Source organism: Aspergillus candidus (assembly GCF_002847045.1).
Source record: "Aspergillus candidus strain CBS 102.13 unplaced genomic scaffold BDW47scaffold_60, whole genome shotgun sequence".
Taxonomy (NCBI): Eukaryota; Fungi; Ascomycota; class Eurotiomycetes; order Eurotiales; family Aspergillaceae; genus Aspergillus; species Aspergillus candidus.
This window is the reverse complement of record NW_020194065.1, coordinates 20,725-44,227: the sequence shown is the minus strand read 5'-3', so window position 1 is coordinate 44,227 and position 23,503 is coordinate 20,725. Positions and strand designations below refer to the sequence as shown.

Genomic DNA, 23,503 nt, shown 5'->3' with positions numbered 1-23,503 from the left:
CTGCTAGGGGATTATATACCACGCGTAAATCACGCATTGTTTTTCGTTTTATTATGTCTATTGATTGAAATCTTATCCTTGTCTTGACATTCCTTGTCGCTTGTGCTTATCAATCAGAGCGAAGAATAACGTGAATAGTGAGTGGGTGATGCGCAGTCTTATTATGTCTTAGAATACATCAATCACATCATCCATGTCCCCCTTTGAGCCAACCCTAGAATCCAGCGGCTCTCTTTTTCTTGCGCGCCTTCGCAGCACCCCTCCTTTCGGCGTCGCGACCCCCAAATATGCCGCGTTCCATTTGAGTCATTGGGAGATCTTCCTCCATGACTTGACTACTCTGAATGGCCCTGGAGCTCTCGCCTGCTTGGGTCTGACTACCCCAAACCCGAGGTGTAAACGTAGCCGGAGGCTCGTTTGTTGCGGGCGAGTCCAAATTAACCCCTTGTCCTTGAAGCTTCTTCGGCCGCGGCGTCGCTTTTGGGGTCGTTGATCTGGCAGCCCGGTGCGGCTCTTCGACGTCCAGCGTTGATGCTATCTGCTGCCAGTCATAAGAAGCTGGGTCCGCGCCGGTGGGCCAGTGGCCGAGTATGCTCGCCACACTTTGAGGGGGTGTTCGTTTGTCGATGGAATTTGTATGAGACGATAAGCTGGTATAGATACCATTGGTCTCATGAGTTGTCGTCCCATCCAATTCCGTTCTGATGCTGCTTTGTGGCGCAGTGCCACTGATAGGTTCACTGCTTGGATTCCCTACGGTGCCATCAAATACCAAAGAATCGCCTCTTTGGTTCGATGCGCGCCCTGGGTCGGACTCATCCAAATGATAGTCTAATCCACGCGCCATGATTACTCGTGTTAGAGCGAGATCACCTGCAATGCGTCGAATTGTTTTTTCTTTCATGATTCTAGTTCTGCCTGGTATGTCGTGGGGCAAGGCACTTAGCCAAGTGTTCACCAAGCAGTCGTAGGTTTTTATCAAGTTCCACTGCACAGAATTGAGTGGCTGTTTAGCATTGGACTGAAAGCCGGTTACAGCTTGTGGTTGAGAAACTAGTCGGCATTGGCTACCAGGAGAGTCGCATTCGAGTTCTGAAAGCAAACCCTCAAGGCCCCGTTCGTTTTGATCGATATCATCCAACAACGAGCCACTTCCAAGGATCTCAAACCTGCGATATGTTAGTAGATGATTCCTTGACGAAAATGGGGGGCATTTGTACAATGTGGAACTTGTAGAATGATGAGTAAAAGACTGATTCTGCGTTTCATTCCTCAAGATTTTGAGAGAATCTTGAAAGCCCCTTTCAAAAAGTTCATTTCCGAATTCTTCCGGCACCCTAGTTGATTTCCCTGCAGCAATTGCATAAACCTGTGTATAATCAATGGCCCATCGAGGGATTGCAAGAGGGGCGAGAAGAGATATCCCGGAGTCCGGTGCCACCAACGAACCGGGGCCAAGGGCGGATTCGTCCCCGTCGTCGACTATAAAATCGTCTCGGGAACTAGTTCCTTGAGGTGTGTGAAGTCCGGTATATCTCTTTTTCACATAGATAGCATCCTTTCCAGGTTCCAGCTCGCTCGCCGCACTTTTAATTGGTGATGCAATGTATAACGATTCACAGACAGAAAGGCGAGAATCTAAGGTGAAAAGTTTCACGAGTCTCAAAGTAGGATCATAATTCTCCTTGCTCACAGATGACGGGGAATGAACAATTTCCCTGAAGGCAAGTGACACAAACTGCGTGAAATCGGAAGGGACTTGAGCCTCCCGAGCATCATCGGACGCCAATGGAATTTCAATGACGAAGGGGTCCGGAAGGCTTGCCGTGTTGGTTTGTTCTCGAGCAGAGATATCAAACACCAGTGCAAGATGACTGAGGCGGGAGTACAATACAATATAAAAGTCTGGGCAACACCTTGTCAATCTGGGGAACTGATTACAGTTTTAGATAGTCAACTCCATACCTTCTTGGAAAGATAGAGGCGACAATTGTAATGTTATGTCCTCTGGGTCTCGATAGTGCTGCCAAGAAAGCAGGGGATAGAGAGAAGATCGTTCTTCACCTTTTGCTGAGGATGGGCCTGGGATCTCCAGCCAAAAAATCCGAGACGTGGTGAGAATGAAGGCGTGTGACACGTTGGAAGTACTTCGTTTGACATCCAAGATCCACTCGGATTTTCGTTTTTTACCCAGTTCTATTGGATATGCGCATGTCTGCCCATCCTCCACCCTGTACAGCATGGGACAGCGTCGGTCAGAAACTATAAAAGCGTTGAAGTCTCCAACCCATTCAATGACTGCCCAGCCGTCGTAACGAGCGTGATTGATCATATCATGACCAACCTCAGGATCAACCGACGGCAATGAGCCGGATCTAACGCATGCCGCAGTCCAATTATTTCTGTTTTGTCTATGACGTCCCGTTATTTCCCAAAGACTCCAGTTTCCTCTCTGGTCGACAATGGCAAGCTGTTTTTGGTACCATGGATTGAAGGCGACATCTGCATGAGCAAACCCTCCGGTCTGTAAATTTGATATCTCTACCAACGGATTCGCTTCGAGGCGGGAATTCTGGGCGCGCCTCATGTGCATTTGGCCATTGGAGAGGCGCACGGGTGTCGGTTTTCTGTGATAGATTGGTCGAAATACCACGGTTGACTGGTGGAAACGGGCTGCCACCCAAGTAGCCTTTTCTTCCACCGGACGTGCATAACGGACCTGGCGAACAGGCGCGCCCCCTGCTAACCATTCGATAGTATCCGCCTGGCCAATTGTTGGAACCCGCAGCGAAGTCGTCTTGTCTAAGCTCAACTGCGTGGTACAGTCGTCCATTCTCCGGAAAGAAATGGCATTGCCGCATTCGCCGGACGCCAAAACGGCAATAGGAACAACTCGATTTCCCGAATCATCATTGTCGAGATCCACTGCATATCCGAAGTCGAGAAGTGAGGAAGCCAAAGGATCACAAATCTCACTCGTAGATGTGATGATATGAGAGAGGGACTCGTTACTAGCCAACGGCCAACAGGCGGAAAGTTCGGGATATACTTTCGGTAGTATATTTTTGTTCTCGATCAGTGAAGATTGGGGAGCGGTAAGAGGCGACTTCACAGTGGTATTCGTGTTCCCAGAGTAGTAGATTGAAGGCCCTAGAGAAAATGATCATTGTCGTCAGTACACACTTTCTTTTCGATTGAGCCCCCGCGCCTTTGCGGGCAAAAACATACGGTGACCCAGGACTCGAGAAAAAGTCCATGTCCGACTCTCTGGTTGATAGATGACTCTTCCCAAGTGCCCATACTGCAGAGAATTTGAAAGATATTCACCCATTGGGGCTGCCTTTACGCCTTGTGAAATGATCGACTAAGCCCTTCCTTTTTAGCATGTCGAGAGCGATAAGTGCTTAGTGTGCTTCCGGTCAAATCGAAGCAACTCAGTTATAAGACAAAACCGATAAGCGCAGTAGAGAATCAATTCGTCTCCCTGAAAATCCATGTGCTTTTTGAAAGCCCTATATGACGATACATATGTAGGCGCAAGAATTTTGATTTCAAGATGCGTTGATGTATAGTTCCGCCGGAGAAAAGCACTTTTGAAGAACAGATGCCAAGACTTGACTTTTAGTCACCTCCGGGTTGCGGCGCAACAAAGGTTGGTTTTGAGGTACGAACTGCAACAACAACTTCAACAACGTACAGACTTTCGCGATTCAATTCGAGCCTTAGACCCATGAAATTCTTCCTTCTAATATACAAAAGGACGCGCAACATTTGAACAACTTAAGACTTTCCCATTAAACAACAACAGGGCCTCTTTCACCATGAGTGCCTTCGAACCCTCACTTTCAACAAGTGGCATGCGACCACCACTGACTTCAGCCGACGCCCCCTCCATGGCTGATTCGCTCCCCAGTATCAATTTCGGATTTGAGGACTTGCGCAGCCGCATGGCGCAATTCACCGCGCGATTTGATGCATTTATCGAGCGGGGGAGAAAGCAGGTGCTGGAGGAGAGAAACCAGTTCAAGATAGGATTGGTGGAGATGCAGGGTACGCGATAGGACACCCCCATACGATTATCAAAAGGGCCACGGCTAATTGGTATGACAGAGGATGAACGCATGCGGCAAAGGGATATTGAAATTCTCAATCTCAAGGCGCAGACCCACGAACAAACATTGCAGAAGGAAGCCGCCGAAGCCGCTGAAATGCATGCCGCGATTTCGTCCGTGGAACTGGAGCGTGCTGCTCGCCTTGCAAAACGCGATCGCCTCAAGCAGCAAATCGACGAAACCCAGAAAGCTATCGCCCAAAAGACAGAAGCGCAGAAGGCTCATTCCCGTTACCTAGATGCGCAGTCTCGTTTGAACGTACCAGAGCTTGACTTTTGGCAGGACTATTTATGCATGCGCATAGAAGGTGCTGGGAGAGAAGATCGCTTGAAGTTTGTATATACCCACCTACTGGAAAAGGATTGGGAAGCCGAGGCCTGGTTCGAGCTTGGGACTGCCAACCGCGACTATGAGGTGTTTCATACACGGCCGAAGGTCGACCGGGACGCGTTAAATCGGGAACTCGACCTTGTGAACGAGGATCGCGATTTTGGTGCATTTCTCAAGAGAGTCCGCAAATTGTTCGTTGAGGCATTGAAATAGGAATAATCACGATATGCAGGTACGACAGAAGACTCACATTACCCAAAGGCACGTTTCATAGTAGCACAGACATGTAGACTCGTTTATGTCTGAATCGATAGTCTAGTGGATTATTTTCTATAATTCATTACACCTTCAAAGGCAAGACCTTGATCGCCAACTCAGCCACCGGTGGCCTCCCGATAGAACGATATGCTACGGCTTGCTCCGCCCGTGGCAAATCCTTCTGATCTCCCGACTTTCGGTAACCATTTGACACTCCATACGGCTTTCTCGGTCTCGGAGTGGGTTGCAACACAAGTTTTGGTGTCAATTGACCACACTTTGACTTTTCCATCAAAAGAACTTCCAGGTTGTCAGTTTTGTCAAGGCATCGGCCCCGGGAGACCATGTGGAAGGGGCAGTAGGATTTAAGCAAGAAACTCACCCGCTTAGGAGATACTCTCCAGTATAGCTCCAAGACAGAGACAGGATCCAAGCAGAATGGCCCGTAAGGCTTGCAACCTGCTCGCCAGAAGAAGTGTCGTACAGTATGATGACTTTGGAATCACCCGCAGCAGCGAGGAATTTCCCTCCAGGAGAGAACGTAACCGCTCGCACGGGTTTCACCAGGCCTATATTTAGTGTCAGACACACCTTCACCCATCGTTGAAGAGAGAGGGAAGGGAAATGTACCTGATAGACTGAATGGCATGCGACCAGATTCGGTGCTGAAAATGTGCACACTACCATTCTCGTGCCCGCTGGCAATAAAGCGGCCGTCCAAAGACTAGAGGCCCTTAGTAGGTCGATTGAGAGTCGAGGGGTTTGGAGCTGCTTACCAAATCTATACAAGTTCCAAAGCTCCCTTTGGTTTCGTAGTCACGGATCTGCTCAGCATGGCTATTTAAATCCCATACCCTAATGTGCCCGTCTTGGCTGACTCCAGCAAGAAATTGGCCGTCTTCTGACAAGGCAACCGCCCAAGTATCGGATGGCCCTCTCCCATCGACGGCTAAGAAACAAAGAGTCAGAAAACCTTTGCCTTTGTTGAATTGTAAGGCAGGTGTTACCTGGGACGTTGTCATCCTTGGACCAGGTTCCTTCCTGGCAAGACCACACCAGAATCTCTCCCCCGAAGCCAACACTCACGGCCCTCGACCCTTTCCGGTCCGTCACAACATGATGGCACCCGGCTTTGTGTGCTCCATCTATGGACTGCACCAGTGGGAAATCGGGGTTTGCGGTTGAGTGCACCTTGATCGCGGAGGCTCCCGAGACAGACAGGATTTGATTTTCGGTGACGGCAAGCGAAAAAATATCAGACGGATGGGCTGCAAAAGGTGTCAGTGCCACTCAGGTAGATCGGAAGGAGAATTCGACTGGAAGGCAGCCGGGCGACCAGCACGTACCATCGTCCGAAGAGCCACAAGAGAGATATTGTTTCGACTAGAACCCATTGAATTTCCCAATTAGTCTCCTACCAATAGACAATTTATAACATCCAAAAACCCCGCATCTTACCATCTCTGTAGCGTATGCTTTCGATAGCTGGCTGCGTCCCAACCCGGTGGTTTTTGGTGATGTTGTTCCGCCGCGGAGGAGGGGGAGAAATGGCGTAGATGGCGGGACGAATTGGAGAGTGAGATCATATATGGGGCCGAAGGGCAGCCAATCCAACCCAATGCGAAAGCTCCGTGCGTCTAGCAGCAAAAGCACCAAATATTGAACAATACTCCCAGATGACATAGTAGTATACATGGCCTCATTTTATTCTATCATTTAACCTGGAAACCAAAGGTTCCAATACAAATTTCCAGGCACAAAAGCTTCCCGCCAGAACCAAACGCCCAAGTTCATGCTCCATATATATTCTACACTTACAACCCAGTGAAAGATACAACTCTGAGCCAAAACCGAGCCAGCGACCTTTTTTCCTGCGGTGTTGATCCCTCTCTCTGTTGCTTTCGTTTCGTTGATATGCCCGAGGTTCTACTCAGAAGTAGAGTCTTTTCTTCTCCCTTTAGGCTGTTTGAGTCTTCCCCCACTGTTTCTTGATACCTGTCAAGGAAATGATTGTTAGTGGACAAAACGGGACCACCAGGGAATCCATGCCATAGTTTTTGCATACTTTCAACGCAATGGGGACATAACGTGTGAGCACGCTTGATCTGGCCACATCCGGAGCAAGTGTTGAGGTTCTTGACATCCTTCAAGGCTTTTCCGGCCATCTGCCTGTGACGTTTCTTCATGTGGGAAGTCTTCTTCTTGGGGACAGCCCGCAAAACCGATTCCCAAATGTCGCTCAGGATCCCCGGGATTTGTAATGAGATCGCAGGGCGTAAAAAGGCGTGTGGGGCGATCGAGGCATTCTGGAGAAGTTGCGACCATTGGCCTGGGATGGAGGCCGAACTGCGGAAAAGACGCAAAGCCATTGGGAGAGGGCGCGAAGGAGATCGGTCGCAGGGCCGTGACAATGGTTTTTCGGGATGTGGAGATCAAAGACAGACGGGTTATGGTCGAATGGTCGAAATGGTCATAATGAAGCTTTTTGCAACGAATCTGCGGTTTTGCTGCTATTTGGGTCTGGAGAGATGGCGCTACTCCCTAATCGGTTAGCGTCCCCCTGAGTCGCGACAGCCTCCATTAAAGGGGTCCAGATGAGCGATCGATGAACTGCAATCTCTCCTCTTCTTTTAGACAATTCGAACTTCCCTGGGGTAGACATAGACAGCCGGTCTCCATTTCAAACCCTAACGCCGTCTCGGTAGCCTGTCTCGTATCTATCTCTCCTCTTCGATTCCCCGTCCTTGTCTACTGTCCACTGTCCGCCATCATCAGTCCATCGTTCCCACCACTCCACTTCCGACAGATCTAAACAAACCCCATCAAGGCATTGCTTCTTGTGCTCCACGATGGCTGCTGCAGCGAGCTCGACTTCGGCCACCGCCGCCCCGGTTTTTCCCCATAGCCATGTCGGTTTCGATAGCATCACCTCTCAGATCGAGCGGAAACTCCTCAAGCGTGGCTTCCAGTTCAACGTCATGTGCGTTGGTAAGTTGACCCATGATCATCGGGTTGCATGGGCCAGCATCATTGACACAGACGCATCTAGGACAAACCGGTCTGGGAAAATCGACTCTGATCAACACCATCTTCGCCTCGCATTTGATCGACTCCAAGGGCCGCCTCACCCCCAATGATCCCGTTCGCTCGACCACCGAAATCCAAACCGTTTCCCATAGTACGCGACTGTTGTGGCCCCTGCTACCGAGCTTGACTGACTAGATTATACAGTCATCGAGGAGAACGGTGTCCGCCTCAGACTGAACATCGTCGACACTCCGGGGTACGGTGATCAGGTCAACAATGACAGATGGTAATGAACAACACCACGAGCACCACCAAGACCTATATCGCCCAGGCTAACCATCGGTTTTCAGCTGGGACCCAATCGTGAAATATATCAAGGACCAACACTCCGCCTACCTTCGGAAGGAGCTTACGGCTCAGCGCGATCGCTATATCCAAGATACCCGCATCCATTGCTGCTTGTTCTTCATTCAACCCTCAGGCCATGCGTAAGTCGATGGATGTCAACATTGTGTCATACAGAGAAGTGCTGACTGTGTTTTGATACCTTAGTCTCAAGCCGATCGATATCGTCGTCCTCAAGAAACTGTCTGACGTCGTCAACGTCGTCCCGGTGATCGCCAAGGCCGACTCGCTTACTTTCGAGGAGCGCCAGGCATTCAAGGAAAGAATCAAGGAGGAATTCTCCTTCCACAACCTGAAGATGTACCCCTACGACAATGAGGAGCTCGACGATGAGGAGCGTGCAGTCAACGTCCAGATCAAGGTACCGTTTACGTCTATTCTCGCCGTGGCCCGCTTCTAACTTCTTCCAGGACATCATCCCCTTCGCCGTGGTGGGTAGCGAGAAAACCATAGTTGTCAACGGCCAGCAGGTTCGCGGTCGCCAAAACCGTTGGGGTGTGATCAACGTCGAGGATGAGAATCATTGCGAATTCGTCTACCTGAGGAACTTCCTCACCCGCACTCACCTCCAGGATCTCATCGAAACCACTAGCCAGATCCATTACGAGACGTTCCGTGCTAAGCAGCTGCTGGCTCTGAAGGAGAGCAGTGCCGCTGGCGGCCACAGTGCTGGAAGCCGTCCCATCAGCCCCTCTGCTGACCGGGAGCTCAGCCGCAACTCGCAACGGATGACTATGAATGGCTATTAGACCACAACAAAAAAAGCAAATGAGCTGCGGAGAATGCGTTGCAGTACCGAGCGAAGCGAGCGTTAGGTACAGGCTGTTTCTTCATGGAGAAGCCAGTGAAAAATAGCCTTGGAGACCCATTATTTTTCCTTTTTTTTTATTGCCTCTTTACCACCAAGTTCATACCAGCACGTTCTTACATATATCCTTTTAACTTCTGGTGTCTTTTCGTTCTAGTCTTTTTTTTTTGGTCCTCGTTTGATTTCATCTTATTCTCTCCTAGTTCGGGAATGATTTGGGCTTGCCTCGCCTCGACATGATATATCCTTATCACACAATCCAAAGCGAAACTAGCGGCAGAATCCGAGTGTGACTTTTTTTCATGTACTTAATCTGCCTAATTCTCGTCTGTTCGGGGAATATATTATTCAAATGTGACGAGGAATCCCACTAAACTCTGAGATATCTATATACTGTCGCTTGCGTGGTTTCGGAATACCATAATGTCCATTGTGACTGAAAAAAGGGAAGATCATACATGTGATACTCCATGGATTGAAGGTATCAACCGTATGGATAAGATCGGACCCACCTGGTTCCTTATACTGTCTGAGGAGTACTTGTAGTCTATTGCATGAGGGAAAGAATCAGATGCAAGAAGACACCCGCAGGGTCTTTCTATTTAGATGGATGGATTATAGTTGTTGATAAGGACCTGCTTATCATGCGGCTTCTAAAATGATCTGCTCGGTAAAATCGCAGACAGGATGAATGAATGAACGACGCAACGTAACGATCGCCTATATATCGCTAGTCTGTGGTTATTGCTTTGATGATGGATCCTCATGTGCGGCTTGTGACTCCTGTTCGAGGAAATTGGACCATAACTCCGCCAGTGATTCTTTACTCGTGTTCCCGTTGTCCATGAACTCCGTGGCCAGGGTGGACGTGCTAGGGGTACGATGAACTGATCCTGGGAGACGCAGTTTGCCGGAAGAACTCGACGTTCCTGGGCGTGCCAATCCTGCCTGTTCACGTTGCTCTGTTGTATGTTGTCAGTGTCCGGTACTGTGAAAATAGGCAAGGTACATATCACTAACCATCATTCCATCCTAAAAGCGCTGCAATAAGTTGGAGGATCTGGAATTTTTTGGGATCGGACCGATCAAGGGCAAGGAAATGCAGTAGATGGTTTGTGACAATATGCCTGTGTATATGGTTAGCCATAAGACGAGATGGAAGAGGTAGAAGTGCCGGTAATGAACACAGGAGCGGAAGTATGCCCAAGATTCTACATACCTGTCAACATTGTCCTCTGGTTTCCCTTTTTTGAGGAACCGCAGGGCCTTTGTCAGATGATCGTTCAAGGTCACTGCCTCATGTCTAAGCTTCCCTATTAAGAGATTCTTCTCCCTAACTTCTTTCTCAAACGGTCGAACTCTGTCTAGCTCACTTTGGGCGTTCGCGAGATCTTTATCGGCCTGTGATGCCTTTGCTTCCGCACCATTCAACGACCGTTTAAGTTCCTCAAGCTGGGCATCAGAACTCTCCACAAGCTCACGGAGTTCTCGTTTCCGTTCTAGGTCCAGTCAGCTTTGATGAATCCCAGGACACAGTGAGGTAGGCTAATTTACCTGTTTGTATCTCCTGTAGAGCGCGTTGCAGTCCATCCACAGTGGCCAGCTCTGAATCGCGTTCGGCGGAAGCTTTTTCGTAAGCATCTTTAAGACTGCCGAGCTGTTCCTCCAGATCTATGACCTTCTCGCCGAGGTTCTCTCTGATAGACCGCTCTTCCATTGCAAGGATCTCCCAATTGTGCATGGCTTCCTTCGCCTGCTCGAATTCTGACTGGAGGTATGATTGCTGCTCGAGGAGCTCTTCCTTTTCCTTTAGCCAATTCTGCTGCGACAAATTCGTCCGATCTCGTAAGGTAGCAAGCTCCTTTGACTGCTCTTCATTTTCGTTAGACATCCCTTCCATCTCGGATCTACTACCCTGTAGCTCTTCGTTGAGGGCCACGTTCTGTTCTTCTAGCTCCTCGATTTTCGACCGCGCTTGAGCAAGCTCCTCCTGTACAATAATCAGCTGAGATTCTGGATCGTCGGATCAATGCAGCACGAACAGCATCCTCTTTGAGCCTTTCACCTAGTTGTGACTTGATGACATTCACCCTCTCCAAAAGCTTCTGGAACTGTGTCTCTGCTTGCTCTTTCTTGCTTTCGGTGTCATCCAGCTTGTGCTGCAGGGCTTCCATGTCCGCACGGTGCTTCGATTGTATTTCCTCCAGCGATTTGCGCATATCTGTGACCTCGGCGCGGAGAGAATCTCGGTCTCGGACGAGCGCGTCAAACTTTTCTTGGGATTGGAGATTATCGGGGGAGGACGCCTCGGCCCCGTCGTTCACGAGCGCGGTGCCATCAGGGTGCGTGGGCGCTTTTTCCTCATCGCCATGCTTGTCCGGTGAACCGCCGTCTATGTTGTTCTGTCCATGTTTCTCTGCTGTGTTGTCCGAGGACTCGGGCGCTTTCGTCTCGTCCGGATTTGTCTGAGCGGCCTGTGGTTAGTTATTTAGTATGGAACGCGATTGAGCCCCGTGAGTGTCACTTACTCCGGATTCCACGGTTGTATCATCTGTTGGCTTTCCGGATGACTTGGAATCCTTATCATCGGGTGGTCCGGCCTTCGTGACAGCCTTGCCCTTTTTCTTGCTCTTTGGTTTCCCGCCTGCTCGAGAATGATCAGTCAAAACAAGGTCTTGGTGAAATATCGAAGGATTGCAACATTGCCCACCTTCAGGCATATTTTTGATTGGATACGACTAGAGGTTCTTCGCGCGTAAATTAACGATGATGGTTATTGTCCGGAGTTAGCTAGCGGGTGGTAGGTTCAAGTCCATAGTTGTCAACAACACTAGCGCTGTTTGCATTGGTTGGGTTGATTTCCTTGCTTAGTACGCAAACTCATTTGGTCAACTAAATAAATGCGACTACACAGCACCATTCGATTCAATCAACTACTGGGGGTGTCTGAGACTTCTCTCTTTCTCGAAACATAGGCTCCCAGTAAAGATTGCTGGTCTAATGTGCTTATACAGACTTTGGTGTTGCTGTCACTGCCCGATCTTCTGAGGCGCGCCATCAAGAGTACAACTTCCATTTCTGGACTCATTTTTGATATTATTCCTTGAGATTGAGAATATAACTACTTTCATTATTCATCATTACTTAATTGTAGAACGTCGGGAGCACTATCAGCATTTCACCGCTTGGATTTGACTGACCTCATCCACCAAGTCAAGGATGAATTGTCACACTCGTCCTGCCCCGTATTGCTGACAACCATACACAATGGTAATTTCTTGCAGTAGCAAAGCAGACCGAAGCCTTCTCGGAGGACATCACATGAAATCGTCGAGGAAATCAGGATCCCGGTCTTGGTTACTACTGGCTTCGAGGTTCTCCTCAGTCATCAGATCATCATAGGCGTGGTCCTTCTGCCACTTCAGTTGCTGCCTTTCTCTCTTTTCCTGCTTCTCCCTAGCCATCTGCTGATCCCTCGTCTTCCTCTCGTCTTTCCGTTTCTTCGCCAGATACTCTTCTTTCTCCGCCTTGAGGTCAGGGAACTTCTCGTCTCGGGTCTTGTTAAGTCTGTTGACGATGGCGTTCTCTCGTTCCTGGACAAGGACCTTTTTGACCAGCTTCTGGTTATGGAATGAGACCTGTCCAGTCGCCATGGAGCCGTCCTTTTTGAGATTCGACCATGGCGTATATATTATGGTGATGTTATCGCGTTTGTTGCCTATCGAGTTGTTTAGCCGCGGGGCATTCCCTCCGAGGAGTGCGACAGGCGAGCTATACCGTCTATGGAATTCGCTTTGGTCAATTGAGCGCAATCCTCGAGCAGGGGCTCCGGGATATTATCCCATGTTTCCCCTTCGCGCATGCGAAGGTAGACGTGGGCACTGGATAGGTTGTCGACGTGGAACTGAGGATGGTGTTAGATGACTTTTGGTCCTTCTGTCGCGCGAAGGACAAGGCAACGAACCCTAGAGAATAAATACAGGCGCCAACGTTAAGATTCGTTCAGTGGTAAAGCGACGGAGGAGTGAAATACCAAACATCTTTTTCCAACCCATGTTTTATAAGATCCTCATCTGGCGAAGTATTGTTAGGTCAATACCATAGACCTTCGGATGAAATGTTCGTAACCATACTCTCGAATTTGTCCTTGCCGACATAGATGAACGCGGAAGGTTCAACGACCTTTGATGTGAAATAATACACCATCTTCTCTGTGCTTGTATTCCTCGGCTGTAACTCAACCAAAGAATATCAATCGCCTCGCGTCAACCTGTTGAGTGTGCAACCCAGGAAAAATTTGAGCTCCAGGTCACTAACTGCAGCATTTCGATGGTGGGGAGGGACACTATGTGGGGATTTAATCTGTGCCAATCTCATCCTAACCTCTTTTCCACTGAAGTGATTAGTCATTATGCTGGAACACCCAACATCCATCCAATAAAGTGCCTTCGCAACTCAACTACCTACGGGGTAGTACTACAAGTACTCTTTGAATTATCTCGGACTAGGATAGGGTGGGATATCGACATGGATAAGCGGGTATGTGCCTTTGAAACAAGCAGTTGGACGCCATGGGTTGTCGTGGGAAGCGCTATATCCTTAACAAAAACGAATGGCCTCGGGGAATACCATGATGCTGTGTCTCAAGACCAGCAATCCCTGGTCATAACCGATGTGTTTCAACGTCTGATCTGACCTCATGTACAGGGGTATCATCGAGAGATCGAAGGGGAACTTACTGTTGACGAGACGCGTAATACCTGGTACTATCATCTACCTCCGAGGTACAACCTCTTGGCATTACAGACAGATGTGAGCAGAAAAAGCAGCCTAGTATTAAACCCCGATCCAACAGTAAGTTATCGGGCCATCATTGTTTCATGTTTCAAGTGGTTCTCCAGAGTGGGTCATGACACCGGGATTGTATACTCTTAACAGTTAACAGTGGTCCCCCGAGATGACCAGGGAGAGAAAAACCGTTACACTTAACCCTCTAGGCTCTCAGCGTATACTTCGTACGGCGGATGAGCCCGTCCAACCGCCCCACCGTCCATCCATCATTCTACTCTGTAACTCGCAAGGACGCCGGAATAAAGAATGACTGCCCCTTAAGAGGGTCCGGGAAAGAAGGGGTGAATTCTTGGGTTCCTTGTCGGGTATTTTGAGTGTATATAGGTGTATACTTGTATTCTCTTGCTTTCTCGTACGGAGTACTAAACCACCACACTAGATATGAAGATGTATACAATAGACTCGGGTCATGACATTGAATAGACAAGTATACTATATTGAATCTACCCCAGCCTAGGTGCGTTTGGCAGGAAGATAAGGGGTCAGGTATCATTACTATCATTCTATCGGAGTACCCCTACCAAATTCAGGGTACAGGACTATTAATATACAGAATACAAAGTCCTAGTCAGGTAGTATCTCATAGTATCCCCATTACCTGAGTAATTGATATCCGTTATTGTATGCAGACATCCCTCGTAGTCCCTCATGATTGTGCTCCATCACCCCTCTTTGCTCCACTCGGACGAGACTAATTTAAAAGGGTTCGGAGCTGGTCAAGTTCGGATTGCAATTTTCTTTATTTTTTTTATTTTTATTTTTTTCTTTCTTTCTCCCTTTCCCCTTCTTCCTACTGGAGTCTCTAAAAATAATATAATACATATATATCTCTCTCTCTCTGTGTGTATTTATATATATCCCCTCTCCCTTCTCTCCTCCTGGAAATGGATCATTATCATGCCCGTTCGACTCTTCCATCAAAATCGACAACTCCGATTTATGAAAAGCTCCAATTGATGCATATCACCAGGGATTGATTTTCACTCTCATTCGCATTCTCAATAAGAAAAAAAAAAGAAAACAAATTCCCCAAAGCAACCACACCCTCTCAAACTCAGTACCAGAGAATACTACCTGACACAGAATGCCCAACTCAACTAATCAAATGGGCTTCCGACAAGCACTAGAAGAAGCCCGAGACCGCGACGACGAAAACATCCCACCCCACATCAAAAAAGTCCTCGAAAACGCCATCGACGAGCTGTGGTCGAGAGTCCAGCGCCAGCCGGACAGTTACGTGCTCGATCGCGACGAGTTCGCCTTGTTCAACTACCATCGCGAGCGCTTTAGAGGCTCCGTCATCGCGCAGAGGGCTGTCGCGCGGTTTTGGGATAATTATCGACGGGATAGTCCTAGCCAGAAGACTTAATGAATGGACTTTGGTCTTGCTTTCTCTTGGCTACCTTGCTCGATCGATGCGCAGACCGAATCCTTCGATAATTTCGATCCTTCGATACCCACTCCCAGATCGTTGAAAACAGAGCGAGCGCACCAGACCAGACCAAACCAGACCAGACCTCCTTGTATGTCAAAGACTGGAGCTAGGATCTCGATATTCTATACTAGCTCGAAAGTCAACGGCAAGCTTCTGGTCTCCAGTGCCCAACCCCACGCGCATATCTGGGACAGACACGGAAGGTTGAAGGAGATATCAATCAGCTGTCGCAAATCACGCAAACCATAGCGGAGGCACACATCTAGACGCTCGTTCCATTCAAACATCTTCCTGCTGCGCCATACCTGAGTCAACGACTAGCCACGGCAATCGTATTCCAGAAAATGATGATATGTGGCGTTTTTGGGCGTTGGGTGGTTTGATGTTGCGAATTGCGCAGGATGTCTTCTGGATTGGATCATCATTTGTAAATGTGGCTATCATATTGAATTGAATACACATGCCTCCCGAAATAGCGGTTCCATGATACTTTAATGAAGGGTTTTTAAATCCATGTAGTAGACCATTATTTTGCAGATTCCCTAACCATCCGCAACAAAGAAAAAAAGAGAATACCGCAAATTGTGGCAAGTCTTGAATTACTCTATAGTCATACATAATCCTCTAATACAATGTACATATATATATATATTTATATAACCCTACTTGTTCGCGGGGGAATCGGCGCGCATCTGGGGAGAAGCCACAGACTTCATATCCCCGCTGAGCATGTCGGCCGGAGGATCTAGAGAAATGGGTTAGTCTCTTAAACGACACATGTTTCACCATCTTGTAAACTTACCAGTACGGGCAAATGGCTGCGTGGCAATCTCCGCTGCCTTGACCTTGCCAGCCTCAACCTCGGCTCTCGTCAGGCCAGTCAAGGGCTGAGGGAGACCCATGGACTTCAGGAACTGGATACCGGACTGGAATTCGACATCCTTTCGGTCCGCACTCCACTTCAGCTCCTCACCCATCAGGTCGATGATACTGGGCAGCGCCTCAAGCGCCGCTTCGGCGTTGAGGAACGCCAGGCGGGTTCGGCGGGCAACCACGTCAACCGCGGTTTGGGCGTACTCGTGGCGAACGGCATAGCGGATTTCACCATCGATGAAGGGATAGAGCGGGGAGAGACGCTGGCCTCGCATGGGGAAGCGAGAGTTGGTCGGGGCAGACAAAGCGGCCACCTGCCAGGCCCGATCACCGTAGGACTGAGTGAGATGCTGCGCCACCTCCGTCTCCAGGCCGAAATGCTGGATCAGGTTGATGAAGAGGGTCTTGGAGAATCCGTGAGCACCGATCAAGCGGACCTGGTGCGTCTGGCAAGAGCCATCAAGGACAGCGCCGTCGGCAACCAGCCCACTTCCTCCGACACCACTGATGTCCGGAGCATGCAGCACGTCCTTGGGCTTCAAGCCGAACTGCTCAATCGCCTCATCAACACATTCCTCGGCCATTTGGCGATAGGTCGTCCACTTCCCGCCGGCACACGTCAGGAGCCCAGACGCGGACACGGTGATCAGGTGGTTGCGAACCAGAGCCTGCGAGGTCTTCACCTTGGGATCGCGGACCAGGGGGCGGATTCCAGACCATGCGGCCAGCACGTCGCTTCGGTCCACGTTGATATCCGGGGCCAGGTAGTTGCGGATCTCGGACAGAATCCAGTTGATATCCTGTTCGGACGGCAGGGGCTGCGTCGAGATCTCCGTCGGCTGGTCCGTCGTACCGGCGATTGTGTTTCCCTGCCAGGGAAGGAAGAAGATGACACGGCCATCGGACGTGGCGGGGTCGATGAGACCCATGTCGGAGGGGCTGTAATATCCGGGGAGGATCACGTGAACACCGGAGCTGGGAGCGACAATCTCCTGCACTGTAGGCTCGTCCAGTTTTCTGATCGAATCGGTGAAAGGGCCGGTGGCGTTGATGATACCCTTGGCGCGGATGGGGAAAGACTGGGCCTCTTGGCCATCCATCCCAGGAACCATATCCTGGACATAAGCACCATCCAGCTTGCCGGAAGCGTCCTTCGTGAGGCCGGTGACCTGCATGTGGTTGACAACCGTAGCACCATACAAAGCACCAGTCATCGCAAGCGAAACGTTCATTCGGGAGTCATTGTGGGCGCCATCTGAGTGGGGAGTTAGCAAGGCACGTTCGTTACGCGCAAAGTGATCTCGTGTCCATACCGTAGTACACCATGGCGCCGAAGAGGTTATCTTTCCGCAGCATCGGGAAGACATCGATGACCTTGCTCTTGGGGAGGAAGTAGGAGCTCTCGATGCCCTCTGCGCCAGCCAAATAGTCATAGCACTTGGTGCCGACCCAGAAGTAGGGCGCCTCCCACCACTTCTGCACGGGGACCATGATAGGGAGCCAGTTGGACAGATGCGGTGCGGTGTTCAAAAAGTACTTTCGCTCTCTCAGTGCCTCCTTCACCAGTTTGTACCTGTCGAAGACCGAGTTCCATGTCAGCGTCACTTTTTTCGAGGCTGGCCGAACAGAAAGATTCGAGGATCACGGGAGAACTGACTGGTTGTAATCAAGCTCCCATACGGCCTTCTCGAGATAACGGACACCGCCGTGGACGAGCTTCGTGCTCTTACTGCTGGTCCCGGCGCTGAAATCGTCGCGCTCCACCAGCGCCACCTTCAACCCTCGCGTCGCGGCATCGAGTGCAATGCCGGAACCGGTCGCGCCACCACCGATGACCAGTAAATCATATTCTTCTTGACCACCTGCAGCACTGCGCTTCAGGTCTTGGATCTGTTGGAGGCGAGATTTGATGTTGGGGAAACTCGGGGGCACGAGTTTGCCATTATGGTAGCCCGGCGGCGGGACCGCGGGAGCCTCGGATCCCGGGATATTGCGCGGACGGTAGGAAACATAGAGGACACCAGCACCTGCTGCCGCGGCGGCGGAGGTGTAAAGCAGAGGTCGTAGTAACCTACGAGAATGACGAGCGGCCATTGTGTTTGCGAAAATCTCAAGTTACCAGAAGAAAAGGGCGAATAGGACGGCAGATTCTCAGCCGGCAAATTTGAACTGCGCCAAAGATTGGAATCCTAGGGCCAGGAATACAACACTGTAAATCCAAGAAAATCCAAGAGAAATCTAAACCAGCGACTCTTAGTCAGACAACCACAACCAAACCGGAGGCGCATTCTGGGCGCGGCATCCCCGAAAGCGGAAAAAACGTATAATTCAGATAACATACCTGGGCAAGATCTGGAGTATGAAGGTTGGAGAGGAAGGGAGAGAGAGGGAGAGAGAGGGAGAGGGAGGGAGAGAACAAGAAGGGGAGGGGAAGTAAGAAGTAGACAGGTAGCTGGGATGAATACGAGGGAGAGAGGGGAAAGTGGGAGGGGGTAGACTAAAATCTGATCGAGTGGGAGGATGCGAAAGTCGGGATCAGGATGGAGAATTAAAAAGGGAGGGGAAAAAAGGGCGTGAGGATCCTGGAAAGACCAATTGATGGACGTGAATCTGGTTGGAATATAGGGCGACCAGCTAGGTAATAAATGAAATTGTCCTCCAATCTACTACTGAATGAGTCAATGCATATGCCGGAAAACCTTCTCCAATCTGTAAGCCTCAGCGCCTCTTCCCTGTACCTTGATGCGACTTCCGTGGTACCACGTACGACCTGAAAATTTCATGCGTCATGAGCTCCCTCAGGACAAGAATCCGGGAATAAATTTGGAGGCAGGCTAGAGCCTACTAAGAGGTCACGATGACGGTATCCGCAGGGCAAGCTAGTCCCATCCCGCCAATGATGAACTCGGGAGCGACGGGCGTGGGTGGAGATGCTTCATCAAGACGCTGTCGTGTCCCCGAACTCCGTGCCCGCATGTGACCAGCAAAGTTTGCTAGAAGTGGGGCTTAGACTGATATAGAACTAGTGAGGTACTTTGTCGGTACCATCTATCCTATCTATGCCTTTTCTACTAAGTATTCAAGAGACTCAGTCCAGGCCTAGTAGTTCGGTAATTTACCAAACCTCCAAAAGGTAAAGGTCCTTATCGATGGCCTCCGTCCGAGTACATCAATATTGAAGCTAGACGTGAATCCAGTGGATCACCTGACCATGGCCACGCTGGAGCTTCCGGTTTGAGTGGATTTGTCATCTTTCTTCATAATTCATTCATTTTCCCAGTACGGATACTAAAAACCTGTCATAACCAGTATCTCAGTATCTCGGTATCTCAGTATCTCAGTATCTCAATGACTAGTTGAATTGAAATGGGTGACAGGGCTTTTTTAAACCCTTCAATGATTCTAAATAGTAAATACTAATCAAAGATGATCACTAGAAAGTAAGCGCAGTAGATCATTTTCCTTCTTTTTTTTTTCCATCCCAAGTGGGGCCCTGGTCTTCCCCTGGGATGGATTCCCTACCCCTTCTCGCTGCTCCTGGGTCAAACTTCTCAGAGGAAAAAGACCCACTTGTCCAGGCCTGGATGAGACCGACTATCTCCTCCTCTAGAGAATGTGTATGGTCTGTCTTAGCTCTGAGTTCCACTTCCTGCCATGCATTCTTTTTTAGGACGCCTCCACTAAAGTACTCATGTGAATGCGAAGAGTTTTTTGGTTTTCTTTTTGTTTTATTTTTTTTCCGTCCTACTCCCTTTCTCCCTTTTTGCTCCTTTGAATTATTATGGCTCGGACGTAGATATGATACTATTAATATTCAATCCATTTAGCTTCATGTAAAACAATAACTTGTCACACAGCTTCTCAGCCAATCCTGATATACCCTTATCTATTCATTCCTTTATATGATATATTAAGGTAAATCCATGGAACATTCATAACAATTACGCGGCCATACTCATATCATGGCACAGATCAGGAGTGGGTCAACGCTCCAATTTACCACCCGCAGGGCCAGAGAATTCGATGATGTGGCCATAGAACCCGGTTTTGTTGCTGGATATATTCCACTCGATGAAACATGTCAACATTGATCTCCAAATGCATACAGGCCCTTTGAGTATCTATTTTATAATGCCATTCACCGAGACGCGACGTTTTGTATATCTTGGACCCTGATAGCCCTGCTGGCGTAGATCACAATGGAGGTGACGTACCCGTACTTGTACATCCTTGTCCTTGTAACCTTGACTCAGCAGATTTCTTGCCACCGGAATTCCCATCGTCATCACCCTTAGGGCCTCCACCAATGTCATGGCAGACTATCTGGTACATGACTTCACAGTTTATATCGTATCCCCACATAAAGAACCCTGATCTGGTCAAGGCGCTAGGAATATAGAGTATAGTATATCGTAACTATACTGTTGTGTCATATATTTTATATATCTTATATATTTTACTCTGAATACCCGTTGCTTATTCGGGGATCGGGCGCCTCTGTCTAACGGTCCCCTAAACCTTTAAGCCTTGAGGCAGCAAGCCATGTCTGACCATTTGTCTATTCATGATACGAGGTAGACATGAACTCATCCTATGTACATGGCATTAGAGCCATTACCGGGCGCATAACCAGCCTCTTTCAATTCTGGCCGTACCAAGCGTGCACGAGATCTCATACAATATACCAATTGACAATTGACTATCGGGGCATCTCATTACGTTGAGCGTAGATAAACAAGTTAAACAAGTGACCACCTAATATATAGGTACCTAGGTAGCTTGCCTAGGTTTGCGGAGGTGTTGAACGGAAAGCGGAAATATTCCGGGCGCGGAATCTCCTCGGCTGCTCTCTCGATCTCCGTACCCTTGCTGCACCAAATGATGGACCGCGTATTCCTCCAATCTGATTCCTGGCTGACCTTACCCCGGCTTTTCTCTCCCTAGGATGTAATCTAAATGTGGGGTTGACGCCGACCTCGTGAAATTACCACGACTCGCACCTCTCGCAGAACGGAAATGTTCCTCTGCCTGGAGAAAGGACGGAGTGTGGACAAAACAAAGGCACATGGACCGGCGTATTTTAACCAATACAAAGGCATGCATGGCCCTTCATTTGAATTCTTGATCACCCTGGTGGTGAACGTCTGAGCCTTTTCTAAATCGAGAGGAACCACTGCAGAGACAAGATGGCCATCTCCGCAGCTATATACTCTCTACAGCAGGTGCTGCTTCAGTCGCCTTTGCACTCCCTCGCTGTAGCTACTCTCCTGACTCCCATACTCTATGTCATCTGGAATGAGTTCATTCGCGCCTCAGCCCGCGTCCCCGGATTCGGAGGTCCCCGTGGCCTACCTCTCATCGGCAATCTGGCTCAAATTCGCAAAAATGCCGCCGAACAGTACCGCATATGGTCCAAGACATACGGGCCCGTCTATCAGATCCAGCTGGGAAACATCCCCGTTATTGTCGTGAACTCTGCTGCCGCTGCGAAGGTCCTGTTTGGTCAGAATGCGCAGGCTTTGAGCTCACGGCCTGAGCTTTATACTTTTCATAAGGTCGGTGTCTTCTTCTAGGCGGCTTGGCTTCCCTTTATACCTCTAACAGCGTACCGCAGATCGTCTCCAATACGGCCGGTACCACGATCGGCACATCTCCTTACAGCGACTCGTTGAAGAGACGCAGAAAGGGCGCCGCGTCGGCCCTTAACCGGCCCTCCGTTGACAGCTACGTCTCGCACCTGGACGTCGAGTCCAAGGCATTCGTTGCAGAACTGTTCAAGTATGGAAACAGTGGCAAGACGCCAGTAGATCCCATGGCAATGATACAACGTCTGAGTCTGAGCCTAGCCCTGACCCTGAACTGGGGAGTCCGGGTCGCCTCTCAGGAAGAGGACTTGTTCGACGAGATCACCGAAGTGGAGGAGGAGATCAGCAGATTCAGGAGCACCACGGGAAATCTGCAAGACTACGTCCCTATCTTGCGTTTGAACCCGTTTAGCACCAATTCGAAGAAGGCAAAGGTGATGAGAAACCGCCGTGACAAATACCTCGGTGACCTCAATCGTGATCTGGACGACCGAATGGAAAAGGGCATCCACAAGCCCTGCATTCAAGCGAACGTTATCCTTGACAAGGAAGCGAAGCTCAACAAAGAAGAGCTCACCTCTATCAGCTTGACTATGCTTTCAGGAGGCCTTGATACAGTCACGACACTCGTCGCTTGGAGCATCGGTCTTCTCTCACAGCGCCCAGATGTCCAGGACAAGGCAGTTAAAGCTATTCAGGAAATGTACAGTACGGGCCAACCGATGTGCGACTCGGGGGATGATCAAAAATGTGCTTACGTCGCTGCCTTGGTGAGAGAATGTTTGAGGTCAGTTACTCGAGTGCGGCCTTTCAAGACACCAGAATGTTAATCATTGGCATATAGGTTCTATACTGTCCTTCGTCTCGCGCTACCTAGGACATCTATCAGAGACATCACATACAACGGCCTTTTGATCCCGAAAGGAACGGTCTTCTTCCTGAATTCCTGGGCATGTAACATGGGTGAGTCGCAGTCAATTCCTTGCTGTTCCGAAAACCCCAGTCCTCGAAATCACAGCAACACAGCAACTCTCCGATACTAATATTCTTTCACCCTAGACCCTGAAGTCTGGACCGACCCCGAGGAATTCAGACCAGAAAGATGGTTCGAACAGCCCGATGCACCCATGTTCACTTACGGAATGGGCTACCGCATGTGTGCCGGCTCCCTCCTTGCTAATCGTGAACTATACCTCGTCTTTATGCGGACTCTGAACAGCTTCAAAATTGAACCCCACGACCAGCCTGACTGGCACCCTATTGAGGGCAATTCAGATCCCACCAGCTTGGTGGCGATCCCAAAGAAATACAAGGTCCGGTTTGTTCCGAGGAACGAAATGGCTCTCACTAAGGCTTTGGCTTGATATTTGCCGCTGGATCTTGGTGACTTGGGGGAATGCGTCGCTCAGACTCTGATAGCGCTGGCATATATGGGTAGTCATGCTGTTGACATCTTGTTATCTGAATGCGAAGCCATTTCTAGTTATGCAAACTGATATCTACCATCAAAGGGTCTCGGATAGCGTCAGGTGTCTCGAGTAGAAAGAATCACGATCTTCACGCCCTTTTGTTTATGGAGTACGTTGACTAAATGACGTTCGATTCTATGATAGATAAGTCGTCCTTCTTCAGAGGATTTAGATGGACGACCTCACGGGATTTCAGTTCGCCAGCAAACAGAAGAATAGTATTCATGTGCCGTGACTAGCTTACCGAAAAGTTAAAAGATACGTATATATTTTGAGATTCGTCTATATCAAGTAGCATGGCAGACATATATCTTGTAAATATTTACTACATCTGTTTGAATTTCCTTCTC

At 49.3% G+C, this 23,503-nt stretch overlaps 10 protein-coding genes across 10 annotated transcripts; 5 read left to right on the top strand and 5 right to left on the bottom strand.

Moving 5' to 3' along the window:
• Positions 1–77: 77 nt before the first annotated feature.
• On the bottom strand, positions 78–3,540 carry BDW47DRAFT_111905 (uncharacterized protein). The gene is made up of 4 exons (XM_024814047.1): positions 3,229–3,540; positions 1,966–3,150; positions 1,221–1,905; positions 78–1,169 (listed from the first exon to the last, which is right to left on the bottom strand). The coding sequence occupies exons 1-4, from the start codon at positions 3,329–3,331 to the stop codon at positions 215–217; spliced, it is 2,928 nt and encodes a 975-aa protein (XP_024668591.1). The 5' UTR covers positions 3,332–3,540; the 3' UTR covers positions 78–214.
• Positions 3,541–3,701: 161 nt separating this feature from the next.
• BDW47DRAFT_134235 (kinetochore Spc25 family protein) lies at positions 3,702–4,655 on the top strand (the record flags this gene model as incomplete). Its single annotated transcript, XM_024818040.1, has 2 exons — positions 3,702–4,050; positions 4,111–4,655. Exons 1-2 carry the CDS (start codon positions 3,822–3,824, stop codon positions 4,653–4,655), a joined length of 774 nt encoding a protein of 257 aa, XP_024668590.1. The 5' UTR covers positions 3,702–3,821.
• Positions 4,656–4,816: 161 nt separating this feature from the next.
• On the bottom strand, positions 4,817–7,069 carry BDW47DRAFT_120218 (SKI complex subunit WD repeat protein SKI8; the record flags this gene model as incomplete). The annotated part of the gene is made up of 6 exons (XM_024815461.1): positions 4,817–5,000; positions 5,083–5,269; positions 5,331–5,424; positions 5,477–5,649; positions 5,708–5,968; positions 6,766–7,069. The coding sequence occupies 6 exons, from the start codon at positions 7,067–7,069 to the stop codon at positions 4,817–4,819; spliced, it is 1,203 nt and encodes a 400-aa protein (XP_024668589.1).
• Positions 7,070–7,340: 271 nt separating this feature from the next.
• Positions 7,341–9,316, top strand: aspD (septin aspD). Its single transcript, XM_024814046.1, has 6 exons — positions 7,341–7,688; positions 7,750–7,878; positions 7,932–8,013; positions 8,078–8,215; positions 8,280–8,493; positions 8,543–9,316. The coding sequence occupies exons 1-6, from the start codon at positions 7,550–7,552 to the stop codon at positions 8,879–8,881; spliced, it is 1,041 nt and encodes a 346-aa protein (XP_024668588.1). The 5' UTR covers positions 7,341–7,549; the 3' UTR covers positions 8,882–9,316.
• Positions 9,317–9,527: 211 nt separating this feature from the next.
• On the bottom strand, positions 9,528–11,706 carry BDW47DRAFT_75898 (putative Golgi matrix protein). The gene is made up of 7 exons (XM_024819781.1): positions 11,651–11,706; positions 11,469–11,584; positions 10,983–11,414; positions 10,495–10,930; positions 10,160–10,439; positions 9,961–10,067; positions 9,528–9,902 (listed from the first exon to the last, which is right to left on the bottom strand). Exons 1-7 carry the CDS (start codon positions 11,658–11,660, stop codon positions 9,682–9,684), a joined length of 1,602 nt encoding a protein of 533 aa, XP_024668587.1. The 5' UTR covers positions 11,661–11,706; the 3' UTR covers positions 9,528–9,681.
• A 386-nt stretch (positions 11,707–12,092) lies between these two features.
• BDW47DRAFT_111894 (putative DUF814 domain protein) lies at positions 12,093–13,325 on the bottom strand. Its single transcript, XM_024814045.1, has 4 exons — positions 13,074–13,325; positions 12,974–13,013; positions 12,718–12,845; positions 12,093–12,658 (listed from the first exon to the last, which is right to left on the bottom strand). Exons 1-4 carry the CDS (start codon positions 13,144–13,146, stop codon positions 12,258–12,260), a joined length of 642 nt encoding a protein of 213 aa, XP_024668586.1. The 5' UTR covers positions 13,147–13,325; the 3' UTR covers positions 12,093–12,257.
• Positions 13,326–14,875: 1,550 nt separating this feature from the next.
• On the top strand, positions 14,876–15,160 carry BDW47DRAFT_120214 (uncharacterized protein; the record flags this gene model as incomplete). Its single annotated transcript, XM_024815460.1, has 1 exon — positions 14,876–15,160. The coding sequence occupies one exon, from the start codon at positions 14,876–14,878 to the stop codon at positions 15,158–15,160; it is 285 nt and encodes a 94-aa protein (XP_024668585.1).
• On the top strand, positions 14,946–15,699 carry BDW47DRAFT_111890 (uncharacterized protein). Its single transcript, XM_024814044.1, has one exon. It carries the CDS (start codon positions 15,164–15,166, stop codon positions 15,473–15,475), a length of 312 nt encoding a protein of 103 aa, XP_024668584.1. The 5' UTR covers positions 14,946–15,163; the 3' UTR covers positions 15,476–15,699.
• Positions 15,700–15,762: 63 nt separating this feature from the next.
• On the bottom strand, positions 15,763–18,742 carry BDW47DRAFT_111888 (glycerol-3-phosphate dehydrogenase GUT2). Its single transcript, XM_024814043.1, has 4 exons — positions 17,757–18,742; positions 17,413–17,672; positions 16,029–17,354; positions 15,763–15,971 (listed from the first exon to the last, which is right to left on the bottom strand). The coding sequence occupies exons 1-4, from the start codon at positions 18,191–18,193 to the stop codon at positions 15,889–15,891; spliced, it is 2,106 nt and encodes a 701-aa protein (XP_024668583.1). The 5' UTR covers positions 18,194–18,742; the 3' UTR covers positions 15,763–15,888.
• A 2,205-nt stretch (positions 18,743–20,947) lies between these two features.
• Positions 20,948–23,355, top strand: BDW47DRAFT_111886 (cytochrome P450). The gene is made up of 4 exons (XM_024814042.1): positions 20,948–21,654; positions 21,714–22,471; positions 22,529–22,647; positions 22,744–23,355. Exons 1-4 carry the CDS (start codon positions 21,286–21,288, stop codon positions 23,046–23,048), a joined length of 1,551 nt encoding a protein of 516 aa, XP_024668582.1. The 5' UTR covers positions 20,948–21,285; the 3' UTR covers positions 23,049–23,355.
• Positions 23,356–23,503: the final 148 nt, after the last annotated feature.

Bases quoted from the DNA above. Each gene is read 5' to 3' on its own strand.
- BDW47DRAFT_111905 (XM_024814047.1), bottom strand. From the start codon at position 3,331: ATGGGTGAATATCTTTCAAATTCTCTGCAGTATGGGCACTTGGGAAGA. The intron at 3,151-3,228 runs GTATGTTTTTGC...CATTTTCTCTAG, and splicing joins TTCTCGAGTCCTGGGTCACC to GGCCTTCAATCTACTACTCT. The intron at 1,170-1,220 runs GTACAAATGCCC...AACATATCGCAG, and splicing joins CATTCTACAAGTTCCACATT to GTTTGAGATCCTTGGAAGTG.
- aspD (XM_024814046.1), top strand. From the start codon at position 7,550: ATGGCTGCTGCAGCGAGCTCGACTTCGGCCACCGCCGCCCCGGTTTTT. The intron at 7,879-7,931 runs GTACGCGACTGT...TAGATTATACAG, and splicing joins AATCCAAACCGTTTCCCATA to TCATCGAGGAGAACGGTGTC. The intron at 8,494-8,542 runs GTACCGTTTACG...AACTTCTTCCAG, and splicing joins CAGTCAACGTCCAGATCAAG to GACATCATCCCCTTCGCCGT.
- BDW47DRAFT_75898 (XM_024819781.1), bottom strand. The intron at 11,415-11,468 runs GTAAGTGACACT...AACTAACCACAG, and splicing joins ATACAACCGTGGAATCCGGA to GCCGCTCAGACAAATCCGGA. The intron at 10,931-10,982 runs GTTCGTGCTGCA...ATTATTGTACAG, and splicing joins AAAGGCTCAAAGAGGATGCT to GAGGAGCTTGCTCAAGCGCG.
- BDW47DRAFT_111894 (XM_024814045.1), bottom strand. From the start codon at position 13,146: ATGGTGTATTATTTCACATCAAAGGTCGTTGAACCTTCCGCGTTCATC. The intron at 13,014-13,073 runs GTATGGTTACGA...ATACTTCGCCAG, and splicing joins CGGCAAGGACAAATTCGAGA to ATGAGGATCTTATAAAACAT. The intron at 12,659-12,717 runs GTATAGCTCGCC...ACAACTCGATAG, and splicing joins CAAAGCGAATTCCATAGACG to GCAACAAACGCGATAACATC.
- BDW47DRAFT_111890 (XM_024814044.1), top strand. From the start codon at position 15,164: ATGGACTTTGGTCTTGCTTTCTCTTGGCTACCTTGCTCGATCGATGCG.
- BDW47DRAFT_111888 (XM_024814043.1), bottom strand. From the start codon at position 18,193: ATGGCCGCTCGTCATTCTCGTAGGTTACTACGACCTCTGCTTTACACC. The intron at 17,673-17,756 runs GTCAGTTCTCCC...GGTCTTCGACAG, and splicing joins TGGGAGCTTGATTACAACCA to GTACAAACTGGTGAAGGAGG. The intron at 15,972-16,028 runs GTAAGTTTACAA...CCATTTCTCTAG, and splicing joins GCAGCCATTTGCCCGTACTG to ATCCTCCGGCCGACATGCTC.
- BDW47DRAFT_111886 (XM_024814042.1), top strand. From the start codon at position 21,286: ATGGCCATCTCCGCAGCTATATACTCTCTACAGCAGGTGCTGCTTCAG. The intron at 22,472-22,528 runs GTCAGTTACTCG...ATTGGCATATAG, and splicing joins TTGGTGAGAGAATGTTTGAG to GTTCTATACTGTCCTTCGTC. The intron at 22,648-22,743 runs GTGAGTCGCAGT...CTTTCACCCTAG, and splicing joins TTCCTGGGCATGTAACATGG to ACCCTGAAGTCTGGACCGAC.